This window comes from Daktulosphaira vitifoliae, unplaced genomic scaffold, assembly GCF_025091365.1.
Source record: "Daktulosphaira vitifoliae isolate Bord-2020 unplaced genomic scaffold, ASM2509136v1 Scaffold_1, whole genome shotgun sequence".
NCBI classification, from domain to species: domain Eukaryota; kingdom Metazoa; phylum Arthropoda; class Insecta; order Hemiptera; family Phylloxeridae; genus Daktulosphaira; species Daktulosphaira vitifoliae.
In genome coordinates, this window is record NW_026099572.1 from 39,023,025 (window position 1) to 39,048,576 (window position 25,552).

A 25,552-nucleotide genomic window follows, 5' to 3' on the forward strand; every position below is an offset into this window, starting at 1 on the left:
TTATTACATGTTATTTATTACATTTTCATCAATAATGATCTACATATTATAAAATACTATCATATCTTATATAATAATTTAGACATAGTTTATTACCCTTCATCTTATGTGCTACCATTACATATTGTTTATTATTTCCTGTTTGTTTTATATAATTAATATATACTCTTTTTCTACGAAATTTCATTAGTATTTTTAAACATTTAAAATGTACATATATATATCTTATTTTTATTGGTATACATTTTATTTTGTGTAATTGATTGATTGAAGTCTTAAATAATACATTATGACATTAATGATCTAATGTGTATACAAATAATTTATTATGACATTAATGATGTACTATGTATATCATTACATATCATTATTAAATCTGCTGTAGCATAAATATTATGAAATTCCGTAAAAAATTATGATTATTGACATAACTTATTTTAATACATCATTAAATTAAGGTATTAAACCCATAATCCCTCATTTAGCCATATTCATTACCTTTTCATGACTAAAAATCCCTAAATTAGTCATGAAAATTAAATAATTCTCAGTTTTTATTATGTAAATTATTAACTACTTAAATTTGACTTAAGCAGTTACAATTATTTTGGTTTCTGTACACGAATACAAATTAAGAGAGCTATAGATGCAGGCTTCCTATTTTAGTAGACTCTGAAGTAAAATTTCTATAAGAGAAGAAACGATTTTAAGTAGTAATTGAAATCAATTTTATATGTTATAATTAATTACGAACTATTCGGCCGGCAAAATGTAACCCCCTACATTTAGATACCTCAAATACATTTACTTATGTATATTTGTTTACCTATCCCAACCATGAACCTGTTCTAGTCCTGCACTAGTTAAAATGCAGGGTGCTATTGTTCTATGACAATAGCGTAAATGTACTAGATGACTAAGGTACACAGGTAGAAACCATTACTCAGTTTTCATGTAGTCTGTGGTATAACTTTGGCTCCTGGAATTATTTGGAAATTCTCGTCAGTAACAGACGGTCCGTATTTTAGGCCATCCCCGAAAAAATATCATAGATAAATGGACTTTCATTTATATCATTCTGTTTCACTTTATACCAGAATATAATCTAGATGCAACTTTTTTCTATTGTTAAATCTTTCTAAAACATAGCAAGGGTCCATAAATTAAAATTTGTATCCATTATATACAAATCAAACATATTACATATTCTTAAATCACTACTAAGTCATCTTTAAAATTTATCGTTTTCATTTTTAAAATAACTAGCAACCGTTTTTTTCAATTCAAATTCAATTGTATTATAACTTTTTAAAAATAACATTTTATAAACAATTTTTAATCAACCTGTCTGATATACAACATTGTTAAGAATCCTCGAATATTAATTTGTTATATGAATAATATATATTATATATTATTCATATAAATAATATTATTATTTATACTGTTTAATTGAAAATAGTAGTGCCTTTACATCAACAGAACTTAAAATAAATGTCGAAAATGTAAAGTATTGTATTATGTTATCAAAATATTATACGTGTTGGCAAGCATGAAAAGTGATTATATGTGGGTTGGCTTTTTTCAACTTCCGTTGAAAAATACGGATAATTATATGATTTTCCATGAATTTTATCAGTTGAATATAATCACAGTTCATAATTATATTTTTACGTGCAATGTGTTTTGATGAGATTTAGATAGTTTGTTGATTAACAATTCAGTTATGTAGTATCTTATACTTGACTTTTTTTAAAGCAATTTTACTGTGTAACATTATTTTAGTAGTTATTATAAACTTCAAAATGGTCAATCCAATTGAAATACCATTAAAAGATTCTGATGAAGTGAGTAAATTATGATATTAAATCAAAGATAATGCAGTATATATTATTTTTAGTTACTATTTTAATCAAGGAATATGAATGATAAATTATAATAAATATAATAAAATTAAAAAATATATATAAAATATTGGCAGTTAATTGTAATTATTACTATCAAAAATATTATTTTTTAACTTCAAATAAAAATAATTAAATATTAAATATGTTATTCATTTTTATGTTATCACTTGCTGAATTAAAAAAAACTTAATTCAAAATTTTTTAGTTTAACTTTCAAGTAGTCATAATTGTTTCTTGTAAAAGGATATTCTTTGAATGTACTGTGCTGTGTGGGTATTTTAATTGGACCATATTTGTTTGAAGGTAGTTAGATCAAATTTTGTTCTTTTCTATGTTGTTTATTAATATTATGAGATACATTCTGCTACATTTTATTGGTACCAGTATTATTCTATACGTGTAGAATGGCGAAAAACAGTTGATTTTGAATGGGACACTTCTTATTTTTGTTCTATAAATAATAAGAGACTTAGTAAAAATTTAAAGCTGGACAATTTTTTTTTTACTAATGTTAAAAGTTTATACTTTTTTTGAAATTTTTTTATATCATTAAAAATAACGTTGTTTTAAAATATATGTAATATACTTGAAATGATACAAAAATTATTGATTTATATTTCAGTTAATACATTTCCTCAAAAATTTATTTTAATTATTTACTATATTTTAACATAAGTAAATTATAAGTTAAGTTAGTATATTTTACTTTCACATTAAAACCTTTATTTTATATTTAGGTTTAATTCATTTTTATCTTAGTAGTATTTTGTTTAATTTTGTAAAATCCATCAACTATGCAAACTGTTATTAATTGTAATTTCAAAATGCAAGTTGATTAGACAATTTTAACTCTTACCAGCTCGGTGTTAAAAATTTTACTATAAATGTAGTTTTTTGGTTACTTGGATATAATTTTTAGAAAAGCACTCCCAGAAAAATAATCAGATTGTTAATTATAGATATAAATTTTTTTATATATATTTTAAGGACTTACAATTTTTTTAATAAATTCATCAGTTTTTCTGGAATATTTAGAATACACACAATTTTTTCAATTTTTCAAAATAAAAATATTTTGAGATTTTCTGTTATATTTCATGATAGTTTACAGTTACAAATATATATTTTGTATGAAAAACATTTATTAAACATTTTTTCTATATTAAAATGTATTAAATAATATATTAGTTAATAAGTTTATACCCTAATAGATAATAATTTAACACTAGTAATTTGACTGCATTAACTTAGAACAAATACATACTCTCAGAACTCAAAAATAAAATGCTGATTATTACTGTTGTGTAAACTTTGCTAAAATTTATTATCTGAATTTAGTTAATTGTATTATAGTAGTAATCAAGATATTTAAAGCAATGTTGATTATTTAAAAAAAAAAATTGTTGAGTCCTAATTTTTAAGTAATTCTTTTACAAATTATAATTTGTAAAAAAATTAATCTCTCTAGCTTTATTTAGAAAAAGATATTTTCTATTTGTACTGAAATTTGGTACTAAAGTCCAATATATTGCTATGGCCATTTATGGATCTAAAAAGCTAAAAAATGTCAATGAGGAGATCCAAAAATATATAAAATATTTATTTTTCAAATTTGAGTTAATTAAAATTGATTGTCCTGTAAAGAAATCTTTTGACATATAATAGAAACATATGATAACTGCAATAAAAAAAAATTAGTTTTAGTATACAATTGTCAAACAAAATAACTTAGGAAATCATTTGATAATTTTTTTTATTTTATCTTTAGATATATAAATTTATTAATAATAGTATAGTTGAATTTTATTGAAAAATCTTTGAAATCTCAATTTTTGAAGTCATTTTGTATTCTTCAGAATCAGCTGATATATATTATTGTACTATCAATATTATTTCAATTTACCACCTTAACATTAAAATTTGGTAAGACACTCATTTTCTCCAAAACTTTGGAGAATAATTTCTCCAAAGAGAAAATTTTTTTTTAAAATTTACATTACAAAATCAGTGTTGTTGTGGCTTTAAAATATTTTTAAATATAGTTTGAACTAATGTTTTATTTTATTTTTTAATAGTGGGATTAATTTAGATGAATTTCCAATGAGATGAAAATAAGTCACTATTTAAAGAGGTATTGAAAAGATATGTGATTGGTGGAAAAAGAATAAATCTACAATTGAATAAAAATATAGGGGATAAACCTTTAGGGCCAATAGGTTTTTTATAAGAGAGAATATATGACTTAAAGAGTTTAATATGAAGTATATTTAAATGATCTATAGATTTGAATATATTAAACTTAAAATTCTATTTTGTAGAAACTATCTTTATATACTGAGAGAAATATTGGCTAAATATGTTAATAATTTATTGACCAATTTCACCTATCTTATGGTTAAAAATGATTGATTTGGATAAAACATATAATTTTTATTAGCTTAATAATATAAGATCAAATTTTCTTAGGATAGGGTTTTAGAATATTATTTAAATATTGGGAGTAATATCTAGTCTATTGAAGGTTTTACATTTAGTATGTGTAGATACAAATTTTAAATAATTTTTGTGCAAACTTAACAACTTAAAAATAGAATGTTGCATTTTTTTAAATTTAATTAGACATATTAGGTCTTTAGAAAACTAACAATCAAATTTAGATTTAAAATATATTTTTTATGAATAGAAACGTTTATAGCATAGAAAAGTAGCAAATGAAATTCTTCAGCAATGCCTAAAATGTCATCACAAATTTTGAAAAAATTGATCCAGTTAATTGAATCTAGGAAAGATATAGGGGGAAATATAGATCTATTAAAGTATGTCTCCTTTTGGATAATTTGATATGTCATAAAAAAGTTTCTATACCATCTTACATTGTTATAGTGTTTTATTAGCGATATACAATATGTAAATTGAATACTACTAGTATAATATACTATTAATTCCCAAATCTTCATTTATTATCCTAAAATTATAATTGATCATTGTTTCAAGGGGTTGAATTTTAATTTATATTGTACTTTTTTAAATGTAGCTTTAGTTAATGTTTGAAAAATGTAATCATAAATTTTAAAAATAATACATTAATGGATTTTTTATATTGTTGTTTTTATTAAAACTTTCTAAACAATTTTATTGTATTTTAGGTTATTGAAATACAGTTAGATAAACTACCAGAATATGATGAAGTATTAGGCATATTGAAATCTGAACATTCGAATCTACATATTTGGGTTAATTTAGCAGTAAGTATGTACAAAAAAAATAGTAATAATAACAACTAAAAATACATTTTTTTTATTAGTTGGAGTATTATAAAAGAGGTAATTCAACTGCACTAGTGAGATTGTTGGAATCATCACGTAGTAATGCTAGCTTAGAGTATAAAGATAGTGATAAAGATCAAATGAGAGCTTTAGACATGTTGGCTGCTTATTATGTGCAGACAGCTAACAGAGAAAAAAGTAAAGACAAAAGACGTGAGCTTTTTACTAAAGCTACACAACTTTATACTACAGCAGATAAGATAATCATGTATGATACGGTAAGACTGTGTTACTTAATTTAATCATAGAATTAAGATTTATACATAATTATATACCAAATATAACAATGTAAATATTGGAATATTCAAGAGCTAGAAAATTTTAAAACTAAAAAATATTTCTATAATAATAAATTTTAAAAGTCACAAAAAAAAAATTAAAAAAATTGTGTATACTTATTTTGTGAACAATGTTACCATTATCAGTGCATAACACATACTAACAATCCAAACAAAAAATACTCCCATATATACCTCAAGTGACTTTATCACCTACTTCATTGTCACATTTTGCCAGTTTATACAAGTTTAACAATGAATTTTGCAGTGGGCCTAGATTTCTTCTTCTTTTTCCTCGCCTTAATCCCAACTACTTGGGGTCGGCCTAGATTTCAATTAATTAAATGATTATTATTTTTAAACATTTCTCTTGCTTTCCTTATATTGATTTCTTTGTAATTATTTGATTTATAATTAGTTCTATAATTAGTGATTATTAGGGTGACCCTTAGCTACATGAGAGGTTTTTTTTTTTTTAATATTTGTTAGTGCCACCCCCTAGAATTATTCGAATACATGTAAAAATAAATTGTACGAAATTTGGAGACGATTGGTCAACTCTAAGACGTGCCCCAAGGGGGTTAAAAATAACCCCCCAAGGGTGATTTTTTAGTTTTTTATGTCTATCTCAAAAACTTTAGCTTTTGCGAAAAAGTTTATTGGACCTTTTTTGTAGGTATACAATTTTTCTATAAAAAGTATATATAAAAAAATTTTCGAAAAGTTCTTATTTAGCCCTAAAAAAATAAAAACGTATATGTTCTATTCTTGCCGTTAAAACTGTTAATTTATAATTCGTTCATTATAAAAACATAAAAAAAATTCATTTAACCGTTGTTTTAAATTTAATTTTCTATACATTTTTAAATCGACATTTTTTCTATTATTTACTATTCAAAACCTACAATTTTTTTTAATTTTAATTTTAATTAAAAAAAATACATCAGAGTAAAATTAATACCGTCTCAGTTTACTGAGACTATTTAACTATTTACAAAGAAAAACGTACTAAAAAAATTTACTACAAATTTTAAATAATTTATCTTTTTTAAAATTCTTGGGATAATGTGTATTTATTGCAATTAGGAAAACAAAGCCGGTATTCTGTAACAATCTGTAATAGGTATTATTTTTGTGCTTCGACTTTTGTTAAAATATTATTATACTCTTCTATGAGTTTCACGCACCTCTCTGCCAAATCATTTATAACTTTTAAAATATTTACTATTATTTTTTCTCCGATATATTGACTGTTGTCTTTCCACAACAAAGGATTGATATTTAAAAAATCTGTTTCAATGTCTTACAAATCTTTCAAACAACTTCTTTGAATCAGTTGAAATAAAATCATCTATACTTTTATTTTTAAAATCATAAATTTCATTTACTCCTACTACTATACGTTTGTTTGTACATACATCTTCTTCCCGATTATTTAATGAGTTTACTATTATAATTTTAGTATCTTCACATAAATCATCATCAAAAAATGCCAATGCTGCTGATTGGGATACTAAGTACCATAAGTGACCCGAAATTTTTTTTTAAAACTACTTTAGAAATATCTTTATCTATTGGTTCATAATCAATTATATTTTTAATAAATTTTAAATCTAAATTTGTCGCTAATGCAACATTGGTGCACTTAAATCATTGTTTAATATATAAACTTGCAATAAAAATACATAATGAACGAATATTTAACTCTTTGATTGACAATTTAAATTGGCCCCGAAACAAAAAAATTTTTAAACAATAAATGGCCTTGGCCATCCAATGAGCATGATGGATTGGGCCAGAAATTTTAAAATAAATTCCAAGCAAATGTTAGGGCGTGATATTTTATACTTACCATGCAGACATCACATTTATGAAATTATATTGAAAAGTGTTTTTGAAGTAAAATTTAATACGTCAGATGACGTAAACCAGATGTTCCTATTTTCAATAAATTCCAAAAGTCTTGGCAAAATATAAATAAAACAAATTACTTCAGTGGAATAGAAGATACTGTTATTTTAGAAAAATTAAAAACAAAAAAGACGATATTTTGAAATTTAGTTTTGAACAATTAAAAAATACCAACCTCGAGATGACTATAAGGAACTTTTAGAATTGGTCATAATATTTTTTGGTGAAACGGCATTACATAGAATTTATTTTAAAATTCCTAGCCCAATCCATTATGCTCGTTGGATGGCCAAGGCCATTTATTGTTTGAAAATTTTTTTTGTTTCGTGGCCAATTTGAATTGTCAATCAAAGAGTTAATTATTTAAATAATATTCGTTCATTATGTATTTTTATTACAAGTTTATATAGTTTCTAGTTGTATATAAATTTGTAAGTGAACATTATTTTAGCTTCAATGGTGAAACTGAGACGGTATTAATTTTACTCTGATGTATTTTTTTTAATTAAAATTAAAAAAAATTGTAGGTTTTGAATAGTAAATAATAGAAAAAATGTCGATTTAAAAACGTATAGAAAATTAAATTTAAAACAACGGTTAAATGAATTTTTTTTATGTTTTTATAATGAACGAATTATAAATTAACAGTTTTAACGGCAAGAATAGAACATATACGTTTTTATTTTTTTAGGGCTAAATAAGAACTTTTCGAAAAATTTTTTATATATACTTTTTATAGAAAAATTGTATACCTACAAAAAAGGTCCAATAAACTTTTTCGCAAAAGCTAAAGTTTTTGAGATAGACATAAAAAACTAAAAAATCACCCTTGGGGGGTTATTTTTAACCCCCTTGGGGCACGTCTTAGAGTTGACCAATCGTCTCCAAATTTCGTACAATTTATTTTTACATGTATTCGAATAATTCTAGGGGGTGGCACTTTGTAATTTTTTAATTTTATAAATAAGGGACACCCTAGTGATTATGTGTCAATAAAATTTGAGCCACAGCAGATTTATCAAATTCTTGATTTTTAATGTTTCTTAAATGTTCTTTAAAACTGATCTCTTTTCTTCCTTTTACTTTATCTTTAGGGTTACCTCGTAAATCTTAAAAATTCCAGCTAGCTCATTGAAAATATGTGCATAATATAATATGAGTTACTTAATTACTTTTTGTGCACCACATTAGTGAGTGTACCAGCTGCCCTCTTTTTTTTATTTTACCTTATTGTTCTAACTAATCTTGAAATTAATTTTGAAATTTGATTCGTCATATCCAATAAATCTAGAAAATTTTTTTTATAATCCCCAGTTCTTTATCAAAATCTATTTTATTTATGAGAACTAATTTGAAAACCATACTATTAAAAGTTACCATTTTGTGTTGTTAGCTATTTGTTTGGAATTTATATGAACATGTGAGGATTTTTCCAATAAATATCAAAATTTAATTCCCCTTTCTATTGAAATTAATAAATTCAAAAATGGCAATTTTCTCTTTTCTTTATCTTCATACGTAAATTTAATTAATGAGTAAAAGTAATTTCAGTATTGTATTGTATGAAGACCTCCGTATTCAAATTTTTGTTTTATACTGCAAATATATTATTTATTTAATCCAATAATCTCATATATTTTATCCTGTTCTATGTTTTGTTTCCCTAGCCAGTCTTTAAGAAAACCAATTGATACATACTGATCAAAAGTTGTTAAAGACTAGTAATTTTCTTAGTTATATCACTATCTATTAAATAAGCTAGTTAATTAAGAATGTTGCCATATGAGAAATTAAAGTTGACACTCTTAGATGGTATAAGGGACAAATATAAAAAACTTTATAATTTAAAACAGAAAAAAATATTGACCTAAAAAATAAATAAAAAAATTATTTATATTAGTTTATGTTTAATTAAGTGGTTCATAAGTGAATTACTTTGTTTGTCGAAATATTTAAAAATAAGGCCACTTGTTGAAAGAAATTAACTTATCATTATTTTGAATTGTATAGGCTTACTTAACTCAGTCAGGAATGCATTGTGCTTTGGTGAGACATACCATGATTTTGTTGAACTGGGCTGTGTTGGTATTTCCATCTGCTCTAACAAAATCATAGTTTTAAGAATGGATGTTAAACTTACAATAAATAGAAATGGAAAATAAATAAAAATTTTGTTTAAATATGTTTCGGTATAAAATAGCTCTAAAATATTAAACTTAATTAAAATTAACTCTTAAATTTATTTTAAATACTACAGCTAATGTAATTTTTTCAACAGAATCATTTGTTGGGTCGAGCATTTTTTTGCTTATTGGAAGGCGATAAGATTGAACAAGCTGATGCTCAATTCAATTTTGTTTTAAATCAATCATCAAATAATATACCAGCCCAATTAGGCAAAGCATGTATAGCATTTAATCGTAAAGATTATAGAGGTGCTTTGGCATATTATAAAAAAGCATTACGATCTAATCCAAAGTGTCCAGCAGATGTTCGATTAGGTATGGCTCATTGTTTTTTGAAGCTTGGGAATACTGATAAGGCCCGACTAGCATTTGAAAGAGCTCTGCAGTTGGATTCAAAGTGTGTTGGAGCCCTAGTAGGTCTTGCTATCATGAAGTTAAATGGTGAAAATCCAGGTGATATCAAGCTTGGTGTCAATATGTTGTCAAAAGCATATACAATAGATACAACAAATCCAATGGTACTAAATCATCTGTCCAATCATTTCTTTTTCAAGAAGGATTATGGAAAATCAGAATTGCTTGCAAGACATGCATTACAAAATACAGAAAATGAAGCAATGAGAGCAGAAAGTTGCTATCAAATGGCACGAGCTTTTCATGTACAGGTACATTTAAACAATTTTAAATGGAGTTCTTGAAAAATTTTTAAAACTGCATTTACCTCTTTTGTGTGCTAGACTATCAATATTATTGATATTGATGTTTATTTTGTATACTTTTTCTAAGTTTTTACTCTAGGATAGAAGTGCACAATGATACATCAAAAGGTCACAAATTATACCTAGTTGAAATATTACTTTTAAAATTTCATAAAATTCCTTTTGTTTATCATATAAGATATTTCTCAAAAATATATAAATATTGAAATTGGCAAATTTTGATATTTATTTATTATTGTTATTTTTAACAATATATCATTTTGAAATAAATAAATTAATGTGTTCATTTTTTTTCAAGTACCTTGTGTTTTTTCTATATGTACTTTTTTCTGACCATTTACCTACTTTGATAGTTTTTTTAAAATTTGAGAATGCTATCTTAAGCTTGAAACATTTATCATATTTGAATGTATTAATGAAAAAAACAATTTTATAAATGTTAGACATATATAGTGTATATCAAATACAAAAAAAAAGTATTAAAATTCATAACTTTGCAGCTTTGTATAGAAACTAAAAAACTATTTTGTTATTTTCCGGAATTATATACAGAATGATTTTTTTAACATAACCCACTCAATTACTTACAGAATAGAAATAATTTAAACAATTTTTTTTGGTTATCTTCAGTTAAAATTCAAATTTTTGAGTTAATGTATATATATATAATACACAAGGGATTACAAATACAGGTAGCTAATTGGTTTTTCATTATGTCGATATTCACAGGTACACAGCACTTATTATCAATGGTAGTAAGACTTTATAAATAGACTAGATGTCAATACAGAAAGTATATCTATTGATAGTCATAGTTGACAATAAACACTCCATGACTATGGCAGCGATGCAATAAAAAACCAATTAGCTACCTGTATTTGTAATCCCTTGTGTATTATACATGTATATTAACTCAAACATTTAAAACTTCAAATGTTTATATTTAATAAACAAATAAAGTTGTATTCAAAATTCAAATGCTATTTACTATTAAATTAAAAACTCAAACATTTTATTAAATTCAAAATATGTGTTCCCATTAAAAAAAACAAAGTTGACACCCTTACAAGGCATAAGAGATGAACTTAAAAAGTATTAAATAGCTAGTCACTCATGAATAATGTGTAAATAAAGATAAAAAAAAAATGTTTAAATTACTTTTATTCTGTAAGTAATTGAGTGGATTATGATAAAAAAAATCATTCTATATTTATATACTAGCAATTTAAATATGAATACAAACTTAACAATTTTGTTATTTATTTTTTATAAAAATCTTTTTTAGAACAACTATGACCAAGCTTTTCAATACTATTATCAAGCGACTCAATTTGCCCCTGTTACATTTGTACTTCCACATTATGGATTAGGTCAAATGTATATTTATGGTGGAGATATGGAAAATGTAAAATATTCATTAATTATTTATATTTATATATTTTAATCAGAATTATTATTACTTTTGTGCTTAATTATAGGCTGCACAATGTTTTGAAAAAGTTCTTAAGGCTCAACCTGGTAATTATGAAGCTATGAAAATTTTAGGTTCATTATATGCAGATTCAAAAAATCAGCAAAAACGGGATATTGCAAAAAGCCATTTAAAAAAAGTATTTTTTATAGTTTTTTCTGTTGATTTTATGTAAAAACTATATGTTAATTTCAGGTGACTGAACATTTTCCGGATGACATTGAAGCATGGGTAGAACTTGCTCAAATATTAGAACAGTCTGATTTACAAGCATCATTAGCTGCATATGCTAAAGCTATGAATCTTATTCGTAGTGGAGGCACTAAAGATATTCCTCCAGAAATACTAAACAATGTAGCTGCTTTAAATTACAGGTATAACTTAAGATTCAGAGAAAGTGTTGTTTTGAGGAAAGTCTATATTTTAAGTATTATAACAGTCAAGAGGAGAGTATGATCAATTGGTTAGCACCGTGCTTACTGCTCAATGTTATAAATTCATGATCCATTAATGGGTGACTCCATGAAAGAAATTAGTTCAGTAATCCCAGCTGCGGACAAACTGGCAATCTATCCCAGAGTATATAAAATTAAAAACCTTGTTAGAAGAGGCTGCAATGTGTCTTAATAGTCCATAAAAATGAATGAAAATAATCATCTCAAACATATTTTATATAATAGTTGAAAGTGTATTATATTAGTGTAACATAATATAAGCTTCAGACATAAAAGAGTTGAGAAGAGCGAGCTGCTAATCCTATATTAATGTATTTATAAAAATGTTTATATGGAACACCTTAACCATGTTTGACATGTTTGAAGTGTTCTCAAAAATGATTTGTTTTGATCAATAAATTATTAAAAAATAATGGTAGTATAAAATTTAAAAACAAAAAAAATAGAATTTAGCCCCTTTTGTGCTTCTTTTTTCACATTATTTCCAGTATAGTTTTCGAGACTAGCCATCATTCTCCAGTGGCCACACAATGAAAATGGTTAAAATTACTGATTACTATTGTTAATCTGTTATGATATCAATTTTCTTAGATAGTTCAAATAAAAGGTATAAATTACCAGGGTTTGAAATAAAAATTTTCTTTTTGTTTTTATGCTATAAGTTTTGAAAAATTTAAGTTTTATTTGTTTAATTTTAAGAGAATGTTTTAATTAATTTATTTTAACCCTTTTTCAAAAATGACTGATTTTTTTTTTTAATTATTTTTATGTAAACTTATTGTTTTTCAAGAAAATTTTACTTAGCAAACCTATTTACAATTCTTAATCTCGTCACAATTCTCAATATACAATGTCAGTCATTTAATCATTTAGTATATCAATAAAATATTTTAGGTATATAATATTATTGTGCAAATTAGTATAGCTAGTAAATTCTGATACATAAAAAAAAACTAAATAATAAGCAATAGTTATTACCTATTTAAATAGATAAAAAATAAATATTCAGGTTATTTTAAACATATTTTTTAAGTTAATTTCCAGGATATAATAACTTAGTGTCTATATAATTATCTATTTATTTTATCTGCAAGTAAGCTAAGAAATATTTTTTGTTTTATTTTAATAACGAGTATTTTTAATAATTCAGTTCTTTTTAATTTAACTATCTGTGTTGATTTTAAAAATGATGCCTAATAATAATGAATATGTTTTAAAAATAATTTGGTTGCTGAATTAATAGTTACTTTAGGTAAATATTCTTAAAGTATTATATTACTATTTTTTTGCCTTAAAGATTAGGAAATTTGGATGAATCACGTTTAAAACTTGAAGAATCATTAAGTTTGTCAAAAAAAATGGTGGAAGCTGATCCACAACATTATAATTCTATTGCTGTGACAACAACTTATAATTTAGCTCGTATTTTTGAAGCACAATGTCAATTTCAAAAAGCTGAAACACTATACAAAGATATACTTAAAGAGCATCCAAATTACATTGATTGTAAGGTATATTTAAAGAATTATTGAATAAAAAATTATTATTTTTTTATTATTAATAAGGTTATTTGCGTTTGGGATGTATGGCTAGAGATCGTAATCAAATATATGAAGCTTCTGATTGGTTTAAAGAAGCTTTACGTATTGATAATGAACATCCTGATGCATGGTCTTTACTTGGAAATTTGCACTTGGCAAAAATGGAATGGGGTCCAGGTCAAAAAAAATTTGAACGAGTTTTAAAAGTTAGCTATATAAATGTATATATTATATAGATATTATTTCTAATATTTATATATTTTTTTCCAGAATCCAACCACATTAAATGATTCATATTCACTTATTGCATTAGGAAATGTATGGCTTCAAACCTTACACCAACCCACTAGAAATAAAGAACAAGAGAAAAGACATCAAGACTTAGCTTTACAATTTTTTACCAAAGTATTAAAAAATGATCCTAGAAACATATGGGCTGCTAATGGAATAGGTCAGTAGTATTTATATTTGATTTTACATTAATTTTTGCATTTTTTATGATGCAATATAGTTTAAATTTAAAATTTTTTTAACCTTTTTAAAAAAACTGACATTTGGGTACATTATCAATGTATACATTTAATATTCGAATATGGTTGTGTTCAAACAATTATTGTACTTAGAAATTTTATTTTATTCTTATAAAAAGTATACTATAAGAAAGATGGCTATTTTGAGTATTTAGTAAAAATTTAATTGAGCTTTGTGTATTTTAAACAAACTTATAAAATATAGTAAATTTTTAAGGAAATTTTGCTAATTTTTACTTAATTTATAAAAGAAAAATTATCAAAACATTTTTCTTTTTAGTTTTGATGCGAAGCTGAGAAGATATTAATTTTTTTATAATGTGTTTTTTTTTTTTGTCTGTTACCACTTTTTCTCAGCTCTCACCAAACCGATTCTTTTAACAATACGTCAAAAGGTCACAAATCTACTCAAACGAAATTTCCTTTTAAATTGAAAAAATTTCCCTCGATCCCCATAAATGGGGAAAGTCTATAAAAAAAAATTACATATTTAAAAAACGCAAATTTTTGATATTTTTTCAATTTTTTTTATTTAAAACTACCATACTTTTTTAAAAATGATCAAATCAATATAATTGTTTTTCTATAGTTACGTAAGATATTTACCTATCATTTTGTATATTTTTTTTATAGATTTGACCCTTTACCTGCCCACAGGGGGGAATTTAAAATTCTTTTTTACAAAAAAAAATAATTTTTTCAACTTAACTTTTGAAAATGTTTCGGAAATACTGACACTTTTATATATATTTTAAATTAAAGCTAATGTAATATACTTTATCATAGAAAAAAAAATTTCGGACTTTATTTTGTCTTCATGGTGAAAATGATTACTGTATGCAATCTTGTTGTTAAAATTTTGATTTAGTATTTTATTTATAATGCTTTACAAAAGTTTTTGAGTTATACAATTTCCTGACTGCATATTAATCTTAATACTATTTTTTTATTCTCTTAAAATATTGTATTTAATAATGTAAATTTAAAATTTGAAGTTGTCTAGATGGTACCACATCCATGGTTTGAAGGCAGATAGTGGTATCATTTAGTATTATAAGAAGGGAAAATTAAATTAAGTTGTGAGTCGGCTAGGACGTGTTATTATGTGCATTTTAATTCATATGTGTATTTTGCTTTATATATGTTATTTTGTTTGTGAATATTTAACAGGGCTTTTATGTGTGAATAAATATATATGTATTAAATATTAGTATTGTGTCTTTCCTCTATTCCTGTGGTTGTCTTTTGTATTTGCCACATATATATATTTCAAAAAATATTAAAAACATTCTGGGATAAAAAATTAAAAATTGAAAACATTAAGTATAATATTAGTTTTATTATTATAAAATTTAAAAATAAAATAAAATATGCACAAAGCTTATTTAACAAAAAGTATCACTTATCACTCTTGTGTCCTACACCATTGAAAATATTATCAGTAAAAATTATAGTATTCTTGTTGCTTTCAAAAGCTCATTTAACTATAAAATTTGAAAAAAAATATCAAAATCTAACATTTTTAACAGTTGTAACTTTTTGAGGCGTATTATTTTATTTGTTGGATTGAGAGAAATGTTAACAAATTATGGCACTGTTAGTTTCAATTAAAATAACTTGTGATCTTTTGGCATATTGTTGAGTAATATTGGATCATTTAATGCGGAATATTGAAATAGCCGGGGAAAAAATGTTATAGTAAGAATAATATTTTATCAACTATGCATTGAAGCTAAAAATGTATAAATCAACAAATAAATAAATATAAACTCTAATGTAATAATAGTTATTCTATAAACTTTAAATGTTATTCATTTTTTTATTTATAACCTTAGGTTGTGTTATGGCTCATAAACATTGCATTAATGAAGCTAGAGATATCTTTGCTCAAGTAAGAGAAGCTACAGCAGATTTTTGTGATGTCTGGTTGAATATTGCTCATATTTATATTGAACAAAAACAGTATATAAGTGCAATTCAAATGGTAAATAATAGTATTAGATACAATTTAAATCATTAAAAAATGTCAATAAAGTTGAAGTATTTTTTTTATTATTTTAGTATGAAAATTGTATGAAAAAGTTTTTTAAACATGATAGTGTTGAAGTACTTCAATACCTTGGACGAGCTTACTATAGAGCAGGAAAACTTAAAGAAGCAAAAGTTGTGTTTCTGAAAGTAATAATTTTCTTAAATTAAAATTTTTGTTTAGTTAAATATTGTTTTTTTTAATTGTAGGCTCGCCGAGTTGCTCCTCAAGATACTGTAATTATTTATAATATTGCTTTTGTTCTTCAAAAATTAGCTGCACAAATTCTTAAAGATGAAAAATCTAATTTGAAAGATGTTCTTCAAGCTGTTCATGAATTAGGACTTTCTCATAAGTAAGACATAACTAATTTTTAGTATTGATTTTATTTACTAAATTATTAAAAATAATTTAAGGTATTTTCAATACTTGTCTGTGCATGGTGATCGTATGCGATATGATGTAGGACTAGCAGATATTGAAGCGAAACAGTGTCAAGATTTATTGTCACAAGCACAGTATCATGTGGCACGTGCTCGTAAAATGGATAATGATGAAAAAGAAATGCGACGTAAACAGGAAGAAGAACGTGAAGCATTCAAAATCAAACAACTTGAAGAACAAACTAAAGCACTTAAGAAACAAGAAGAACAAAGAAGAGAAATGTTACTTAAAAGACAAGAATATAGAGAAAAAACAAAAAATGCTCTTGTTTTTGATTCAATACAAGAAAAACCTAAAAGTAAAGGAAAACGTAGAGATAACTATGGGTCAGATTCAGGTGGTAGTATTGCATCAGAACCAGATGGAAATAAAAGCCCAAAGCTTATGAAATCTAAGAAACTAAGAAAAAGGTAATATATTAATTAGTTTCCAAAAAAAATTAATTCTATTAGGTAACAAATAAACTTTATAATCAGCTCAGTTATGTAGACAGGGGGAAATGCCTCCCATTGATAGAAATAAACAAAAAAAAATAATGATATTGTTCCTGAAATTTATATTCACAATTTTATTGTAAATTTTTGGCTTTTTATTTAGTTAAACATTTTTATATTTTAGGTTATAAATTAATATTTTCAATATATTTTTTAATTTTAAATATTAGCCATAAGTTATTAATTCTTATTACATTAAAAAAAATATGGTATTTTGTAGATTTATGGACATAATATCTAGACTTTTAAAGAAAACTAGTATAGAATATTTTGATATAATTTTTTTTTAATTATAATTGATATATTTGGTATAGTGGAACTTTAGGAGGTGATAAAGAAAAGAAAAGGAAAGGTGGATCAAAACGAAGACGTGATAGTAATGTCTCAGGTGGATCTGGAAGTGATAGACCTATATCAAAGAAGGGGCGTTCTTCTGTAAGTTAAAATTTGTACTTATATTTTTAAATCTAAGTAACTTAATTTCACAGTAAAATTTAAATATTTAAATTTTCACAAAAAGAAGAAGTTATAAACTATTAAAAATATATGTTTCAATCCTTACAAATCCAAACACATTTGTATGTAATTAGGTTTTCATTCTGTAAGTTAACAATGGTAAACCACTTTTGAATCAAATGTTTAAACAACAATAACAATGAACCAACATTAAAATTTAATATAATATATTAAAATAGATCAGTGGTCGGCAACCGGCGGCCCGCGGGCCGTATCCGGCCCGCGTGGCTATTGAATACGGCCCGCTTTAAATTCTAAATCGATTAATTTAATTGAATATCATTTTGTATAAATATAATTGAACGTTGCGTTTTTGGTACGGGTATTTTATATAAGTCATATTATTATTTTAAGTTTTAGATAGTATTTTTTTGCATAATAAATAATGTAATTATAAATTTTTTTTTTTTATCTGGCCCGCGAACTCTTTTTAATTTGTAAATGTGGCCCGAGAATTAAAAAAGGTTGCCGACCACTGAAATAGATGATAGTAAAAATATTTCACTAAGAATGATATAAAAAAATAACCCAAATTTTTTTAGTATATAAAAACAATTCTAGTAAAATGAATTTATCGGAAATATTTTATCTCAATTTTATAGTTTTCACATCTAAAATATTAAATTAACCCCAATATTCATTAGCATAGTTTTCATTGGAGGCTTTAGCCCCTATTGACATATTTGTATCCTCCATTAATGAACTGAATTTTTTTGGAGTAGAGAGTGGGAGATAAAGTTATGCCGTAGAAAAGTTTCCTGTCAGGATTTTTTTTTATTAAATTTTTATAATGTTCCAAAAAATTTACCTTCTTTAAACCTACATTAAATTAAAACTGATGCAATGTATTTTAAGATGAAGAAAGAAAATCTATCCGATATCTTGAGTAAACAATTTTATAATTATATTTATATTATCTTTTTTATTAATCTAGACTCAAAGTAAAAAAGGTCCTATGTTGTCATCAAAACAAAAACTTAGAGTTGTATCAAAAGCAACTATTTCAACTAGCGAGGATGATAGTAGTGATGGTGAAGTTAAAAAAAGAATTTCTGGACAGTTAGTAAAAATATTCTATTGTATTTAAAGATATATTTAGTTGCAAAAAAATTACAGTATATTTTTTTCTTTTATCAAATTTAGAAATTCAAGAAAAAGTAGAAAATCCCACTCTAGGTAAGTAAATTATTTTCAAATACAGGATTTGAAATAATAATTTTTTTATGAATATTTTTTTGGTTTTTGTTAGTTACATATGTATCCTAACTGATAAATTAAGAAATATATGTAACAAAAAAAACCAAAAAAAAATTTTCTGATTATTGTATTTATTTTATAAAGAACTAAATATGTAATAATAAATGAATCATTCTATACATGTGTGTGCTAGAGATTAACTAAAAAATTCAATTTTTTTTTTTTTTTAATGAATTATTTTTTGAAATATTCATTATAAAAAAATTTCTGTAGTAATACAGTAGTAGTTAAGATATAGTAATACACTACAAAGTGGAATTTAATTAAAGTGGACTTAGACTTTTTTCTCAAGTACAAAAATTAATTTGATGTTCGAATGTTGTTGGTAAAAGTTTTATCCAGAAGCACCCCTCTATCAAAAATAAGTTTGTTTCATGTTATAAATTTTTTTTCTTTTTGCTTATTAATTTAAGAGACAAGCATAAAAACAGGCTCCAAGTTTCCAACTACCAAAAATAAAATTGTACTTTTATTTTAATAACATTTTGTCTCTATCACTTTAAAGTTGATACATCGCTACTGATTATAATATAACAAAATTACTAACATTTTTTTTCAAGTTCGGAATCACGTTCAAGATCAGGTAGTCGAGTCTCTAGAATGTCGTCTCAATCACCATCTAATTCACGTAAATCAAGATCTAAAAGTGCATCTCGTAGTCATTCTAGATCTCGTTCTAGAAGCCGGTCACAATCGGGTAGCCAATCACGTTCAGTGAGTCGCTCTTCTTCTAGAAGTCATTCTCGTAGTCCTTCTAGATCAGTTAGTAGATGTAAATCTCGATCTGAAAGTGGTTCAAAATCACGTTCAAACTCACGATCTCGTAGTAAATCTAAGTCACGAGCACGATCAAAGTCTGGTAGTTGTTCAGTTTCTCCAAATCGCGCAAGAAGTAGATCAAGATCAAATTCTCCTACTAGGAGATCAGCTAGTAATTCACATTCGGATTCCAGGTACATATCATTATTTTAACAGAATATTATAGCATAGTATTATATAGTCAGTGCCGTCCCTACAATTTTTCTAAAAAAATATGATACTTTTCGTACAAAATACAGAACTTTGTTGTGTGCCTTGATCTTAAAATGGCAGTGCCTGATGCTATCTCACCACCGCAGAATAAACTAGGATTATTTTATTTTTACATAAAATTTCATCATACCTAGTATAAATTTTTATTGTCATTACTAAATAGAAAAAACATGTTTGTTCCCGTAATTCGATCAACCGAAATTTGTTGTTGATATAAAACAGATAATCTATTCGATATTACAAAATATATTTAAAATACCTTCTCAACTTCACATTGAAGCTAAAAAAAAAAACTATTATATTATATTTTAAAATTGGCCAATAATAGTTTTCATAACTCTTCAAGATAAGGACAATTCTTAAAAATTGATTCTTTTTAATTTCACTAATTAAAACCCTTTTTTTAAAGCTTATAAAAATGATCTATAAAAAAGTTTGAGAATAATATGACTAGGTTAAGATGTGCTGTAAAGTCTTAAGCTGATTAAATTGTTAATTCAAAAAAGTTCATCAAAATCGATATGTTTTTACTCATAGTTACAGTTATTTAATCAACAAATAGAAAATATTAAGAATTATACAAAAATATAATTTTTATATACTTTGAACATTCCTAGTCAATGTAATTACTATTTAGAATAAAAAATATGTAAAACTCAAAATTTTGGAAATAATATATTTTTATAATTTTTACTATAGAAATGAAAAATTTGTACAATGTAAGTGTACATTCTTTTAGATTATTTAATGATGAAATAATATCAGATAAATTTTATATAAATTTTTCAAGTGAGCATAAATAAAGTTATAAATTCCTATCATTTAATGATAAAAAAAGGTTAGGCACATGATTATTAGAAAAATTAAATAATTTTTCATTGAATAGATATCATTATTTGAGACTACTGATAATGTTCTATCAAAGCAAACCATAAAATCTAAATTGAAAAAAAGCATTAATATCGTTTTTCTCCTGTACCCTTTATATGTTACTAAATATATATTAAATGTATTGATATTTTTAAATTTTTAATAATTAATTTTATTTTTTCAGAAGTGCGTCAAGATCAAGGTCTGCCACACCAACCCTTTGATCTATTAAGAAATTTAAGAGTATACCTTAATTTTTGGCTAAATTTTTAATTATGTATTTTTCATTTTAGAGAAATATCATAACAAAATAGTTATTATAAATAATCATAATTAATATATATATATATATTAAAATATTTATACCTCACTTACATTTGTAATTTTAAATTGATATTATTTAAAAATAGATTGACTTGACACTTTTTATAAACAAAATGTATTCAACGTTTTTCTAGGAGAAATTTGTTCTCTCTTTATATATATTTATACAGAGTGATCTTTTAACACTAGCCATTCTATTTCTCTTAAAATAATAACATTTTTGTGAATTTCATTTTTGGCTTTTGTTAATTACACATGTATTTCAATTTATTATTTGCTATAAAATATTTTTATGTTCTTCCCTTATGCGTTATGGGGGTGTAAACTTTATTTTTTTAATTATGTAATTAAGAATAATATTAATCGACAATGACTTTTGGATTATTATTTCAGAAGTTAACTATATTATTATACTCTGATGGGAAAAGTTATTATAACACTATTATTATTCTAAGAGAAATTTAGTAACTGATGTTAAAATAATTTCTGTATATATACACATATAAATATTATGGTGTATAATAAGTAAGGAAACAGGTAAATTGTTACAAACAATAAAAATAATGGCAACCCATTTCCATATTTACTTAACATACTATATATGTTTATATCAATGATATAATAAAATAAAAACAGAGGCCAATCAATCAATAATGTACAAAAAGCGATAGACAGGAAAATGTTCAATTATAATTGAAAATTTTAAATTAATATTTTATAAAATAAACTTGTATCTGACTTTTATGTATACAATATATATTAGTCAAGATATAATATAAATGAATATATATATATTATATCTTGAATTTACCAACTTTTATATTTAAATAAACTATTTTAAGAAAATTATTAAAACCAAACTAAGTTATTCTGTTACCCCAAAAATCAAATTAAAAAAAGTTGTGTTCAAGAATTTTTGTATAAATCAAAAATAAACATCATTGGTGTTAAGTTAAAAATATCAGCTTTTTAACCATTTAAAAAAATTACCTATTATAGGCATACAACAAAGTATGCAAGATATTTTATTAAATTATTTTATGGAGGAATTTAATTAAATTTGACTTACAATAATATTTAAAAGATGTCAATTTGTTCAATTTAGGTGTTTTTTTTAGGCAATATACTCTTTATTTTTTCCTCTTGTATACAACCTTAGATTTTTTAAAAAGATCTGTGATACCATACATTTAATATAATGTAATAGAACAAGGAAAAAAACACTTTTCTAGGAAAATTACTTGGCGTGCTCGGATTTTCAAAATTTTTTTTTCAACGAATGTACCCGGTCATCAGACTTCAGGAAAATTATTGGCGAAGGTCGGAAAATTTTTGGCGATAGTCCGCGAGCGTTTTAAAATTTCGACCGTTTTTGAGAAAAACGCTCGCTGACGCCAGCGTTTTACGACTTAAAGCTTGAAATTTTCATCAGATCCTCCCAACGACATTCCTGAGATATAATAAAAAAATCAATTCAATCCGTTCATTTTTCACCGTTTTACAAACTTTTTTTTTTTTTAAGTCCACGGGCATGGTTTGAATATGCGCAGTGATTCATATCTGCTCATACGTTTATTATGAACCTTAATTATATGGTGTAATATCTATTTTTATTAGGACACTATTTTGCATTTGCACATAGCACTATATTTTATCGAGGAATATTAAATGTTATATATAAATTTCAAGACTGTTATAATTATATAAGTTTGTACTTTCATTATCAATAATGTACATTATTAATAATCTTTTTTTTCTCATATATGATGTATGAGTCTATGAGTTTATTGTTTAAATTGAGATTCATCTATGACAACTATGCTGTCCAACGTTAAATCGCAGTTACCAATATTTTTATCAAAATTAAATTTGTTACATAGTCCACGTATAATAACCTGCTGAATTTTTTTAAAATTATTCTACAATATAAACTCAAATATAATTTGAATATTAATAATTTTTGTGTATTTAAGGGAGATATGGGCTTCCCTTGAACCAGCGCTATCAATATTTTTTAGTCAACTTCTAATAAATAAGGACCTAATGTCCTTTTTTTCATCATTACTTTAATTTTTAGCAAAAAAAAATTCTATAACATGTTTAACAAAGTAAAAAATATTAAATACACTCCTAAAATAATTTTTGAATAGGCCAAAAGGGAATATCTCATTTACAAACGTCAACCTTATACCCAATACATTTTACTATATTCTCTTTTTGAATTTTCTTGATTTTAATAAAAACATTTTCAATATATTTTTGTTACACTGATTCTGATGTAATATTTTTTCTGCAAAACACTTATCGTGCCCGGCGTAGGCGGGTACCCCTACCGGAATCAGTGGCCTACTTATGATGACAGCCCGAAGAGGCTTACGCGCCGAAGGCTCATAGGGCTTCGGGTCTGGGACGGAGCCCCAGCTAGGCGGAGACTAGTTTAACTTTTAAACAGTCGCGTGGGGGTGCAGCATACTCCCAAATAAATAAAAACGGATGTATTATATTGCATAAAAGGTGTACATAGATATAAATTTAGAAGATGGTTTTTATAGTAATATTGAATAGATTTTCATAAATAAATACCTTCGCAAAAAAAATGTATGACTTAAAATATTCATCAAAGTTGAAATGGGTTATATTGACCCCCACGCGACTTGTAACGTTATAATTTTTTTTTGGACTTGTATTTTTTTCAAAAAATCGTTTTATCGTAAATGCAATGTTATAATCGATATAATATTGTGGAATTGGGATTATGTGGATCTGCCACCGATTGTGCAATTAAGTTTTAAAAATAAATAATCTATTGAGAATTTCCACTACTCGATGATACGGAACAAATACGAACAAAACATCCCGTCGCAATGTGGACACATTGATTATCGGTGCCTCATTTACAATTACCACTATTCACAATTACCCCTCCTGACCCTACTCGTATTATAATAATTAAATTGTATTGTAATATTAATAATAAAAAAATTCAATTCAGAAAAATGATAATGTAAATACACATAAAACTAATAAATATAAGCCGTGTTTGAGCTCAAATAAATACAAGAAAAATTAATAAAAATATATTTTGTAATAGTAAAAGCTTTTATTTACCGTCTTAAATATAAGATTTTGCAGTTAAAATAATTTTTTTACAAACCAAAAGTTTTTAATGAAATTTTGAAAATTAAATTTTTTTTTTCGTAATATAATTTTTAGTAATGTACATAATTTTGTAATTTATTTATTTTTTAATTTTTATCCATATTTATATATCATATGGTAACAAATATTGTCTTTGAATTAAAAAAAATGAACTTTTTTATACATATTTTATACTTTTTTAGAAATGGGGTCTAATAGAACCCCACGCGACTATGAACGTTAAAAATAGGTACGCTTAAGGGTTAATATAATATAGATTCACCTAATTTTTGATAAATGATATTTTACTTAAAAATATACAATTCAATTAATTTGAAATGTCGTGTTGCCCTCATTGTCAATAAATTTAATAAAATTGATAGAAAAGATAATTTATGTAAAAATGTATTAGTGCTAAAAAATATTATAGCACTCATCTATTTGACTGGAGGCATAGACTCCAGTATAGTTATTATATGATTGTACAGTTAAAGAACAAACGATATTATTTAATATCGTTTTTAATTCATAGAAAACGGATTTTTATAAAAAAAATATATTTAATAAATGCATTTTAAACGTGTTGAAACTAGTGATGGGCATTTTCGAATACTTTAAACTATCGAATAATATTCGATAGTTTTTTAAAACTGTCGAATAACTATTCGAATTGTTTTTATACAACCGAATAGTTAATTTTAGCATAGACTATCAAATAGTTTTTAAAACTATTTGAATATATTGTGTAACTATCGAATATTTTTACTATTATTAGACAACACCACGCTATTACAGTCCGATAGGATCTTGAAGTACATTGTGTCAGTTCAGCTTTAAGTAAGTTGTCCTAGTAAAATAGTTTAATTACTGGGCAATAAAGTTCTATTTTACACAGAGAATACCCTCTTTTCATGTGTGGGAGAACATAAATATATTTATATATAGGAGATGCGTGTACATCCATTTTTTCCTCGACTTTATCCCAACTACTATTATTTAGGATTAAACTGAGGAATACCAATAACGGCATTTATTGTATCATACTTTTAGCTTCGATGCGAAGCTGAGAAGGTATTGGTTTTACTATGATATGTTTTTTTTTTTTTTTTTTTTTTTTTTTTTTT

The 25,552-nt window shown here is 24.7% G+C and overlaps 1 protein-coding gene across 1 annotated transcript; it reads left to right on the forward strand.

Annotated features, from left to right (window-relative positions):
* Positions 1-1,666: 1,666 nt before the first annotated feature.
* LOC126895390 (RNA polymerase-associated protein CTR9 homolog) lies at positions 1,667-21,340 on the forward strand. The gene is made up of 19 exons (XM_050667206.1): positions 1,667-1,847; positions 5,054-5,152; positions 5,212-5,451; positions 9,701-10,273; positions 11,613-11,732; positions 11,806-11,937; positions 11,994-12,172; positions 13,551-13,759; positions 13,819-14,000; positions 14,065-14,245; positions 16,160-16,308; positions 16,386-16,502; positions 16,563-16,708; positions 16,770-17,207; positions 17,606-17,726; positions 18,742-18,866; positions 18,951-18,983; positions 19,625-20,017; positions 21,151-21,340. The coding sequence occupies exons 1-19, from the start codon at positions 1,806-1,808 to the stop codon at positions 21,188-21,190; spliced, it is 3,519 nt and encodes a 1,172-aa protein (XP_050523163.1). The 5' UTR covers positions 1,667-1,805; the 3' UTR covers positions 21,191-21,340.
* Positions 21,341-25,552: the final 4,212 nt, after the last annotated feature.

Coding starts and splice junctions, on each gene's coding strand:
- LOC126895390 (XM_050667206.1), top strand. CDS start 1,806: ATGGTCAATCCAATTGAAATACCATTAAAAGATTCTGATGAA. Junction 5,153..5,211: donor ATATTTGGGTTAATTTAGCA/GTAAGTATGTAC, acceptor TTTTTTTATTAG/TTGGAGTATTATAAAAGAGG. Junction 18,867..18,950: donor AAAAAAAGAATTTCTGGACA/GTTAGTAAAAAT, acceptor TATCAAATTTAG/AAATTCAAGAAAAAGTAGAA.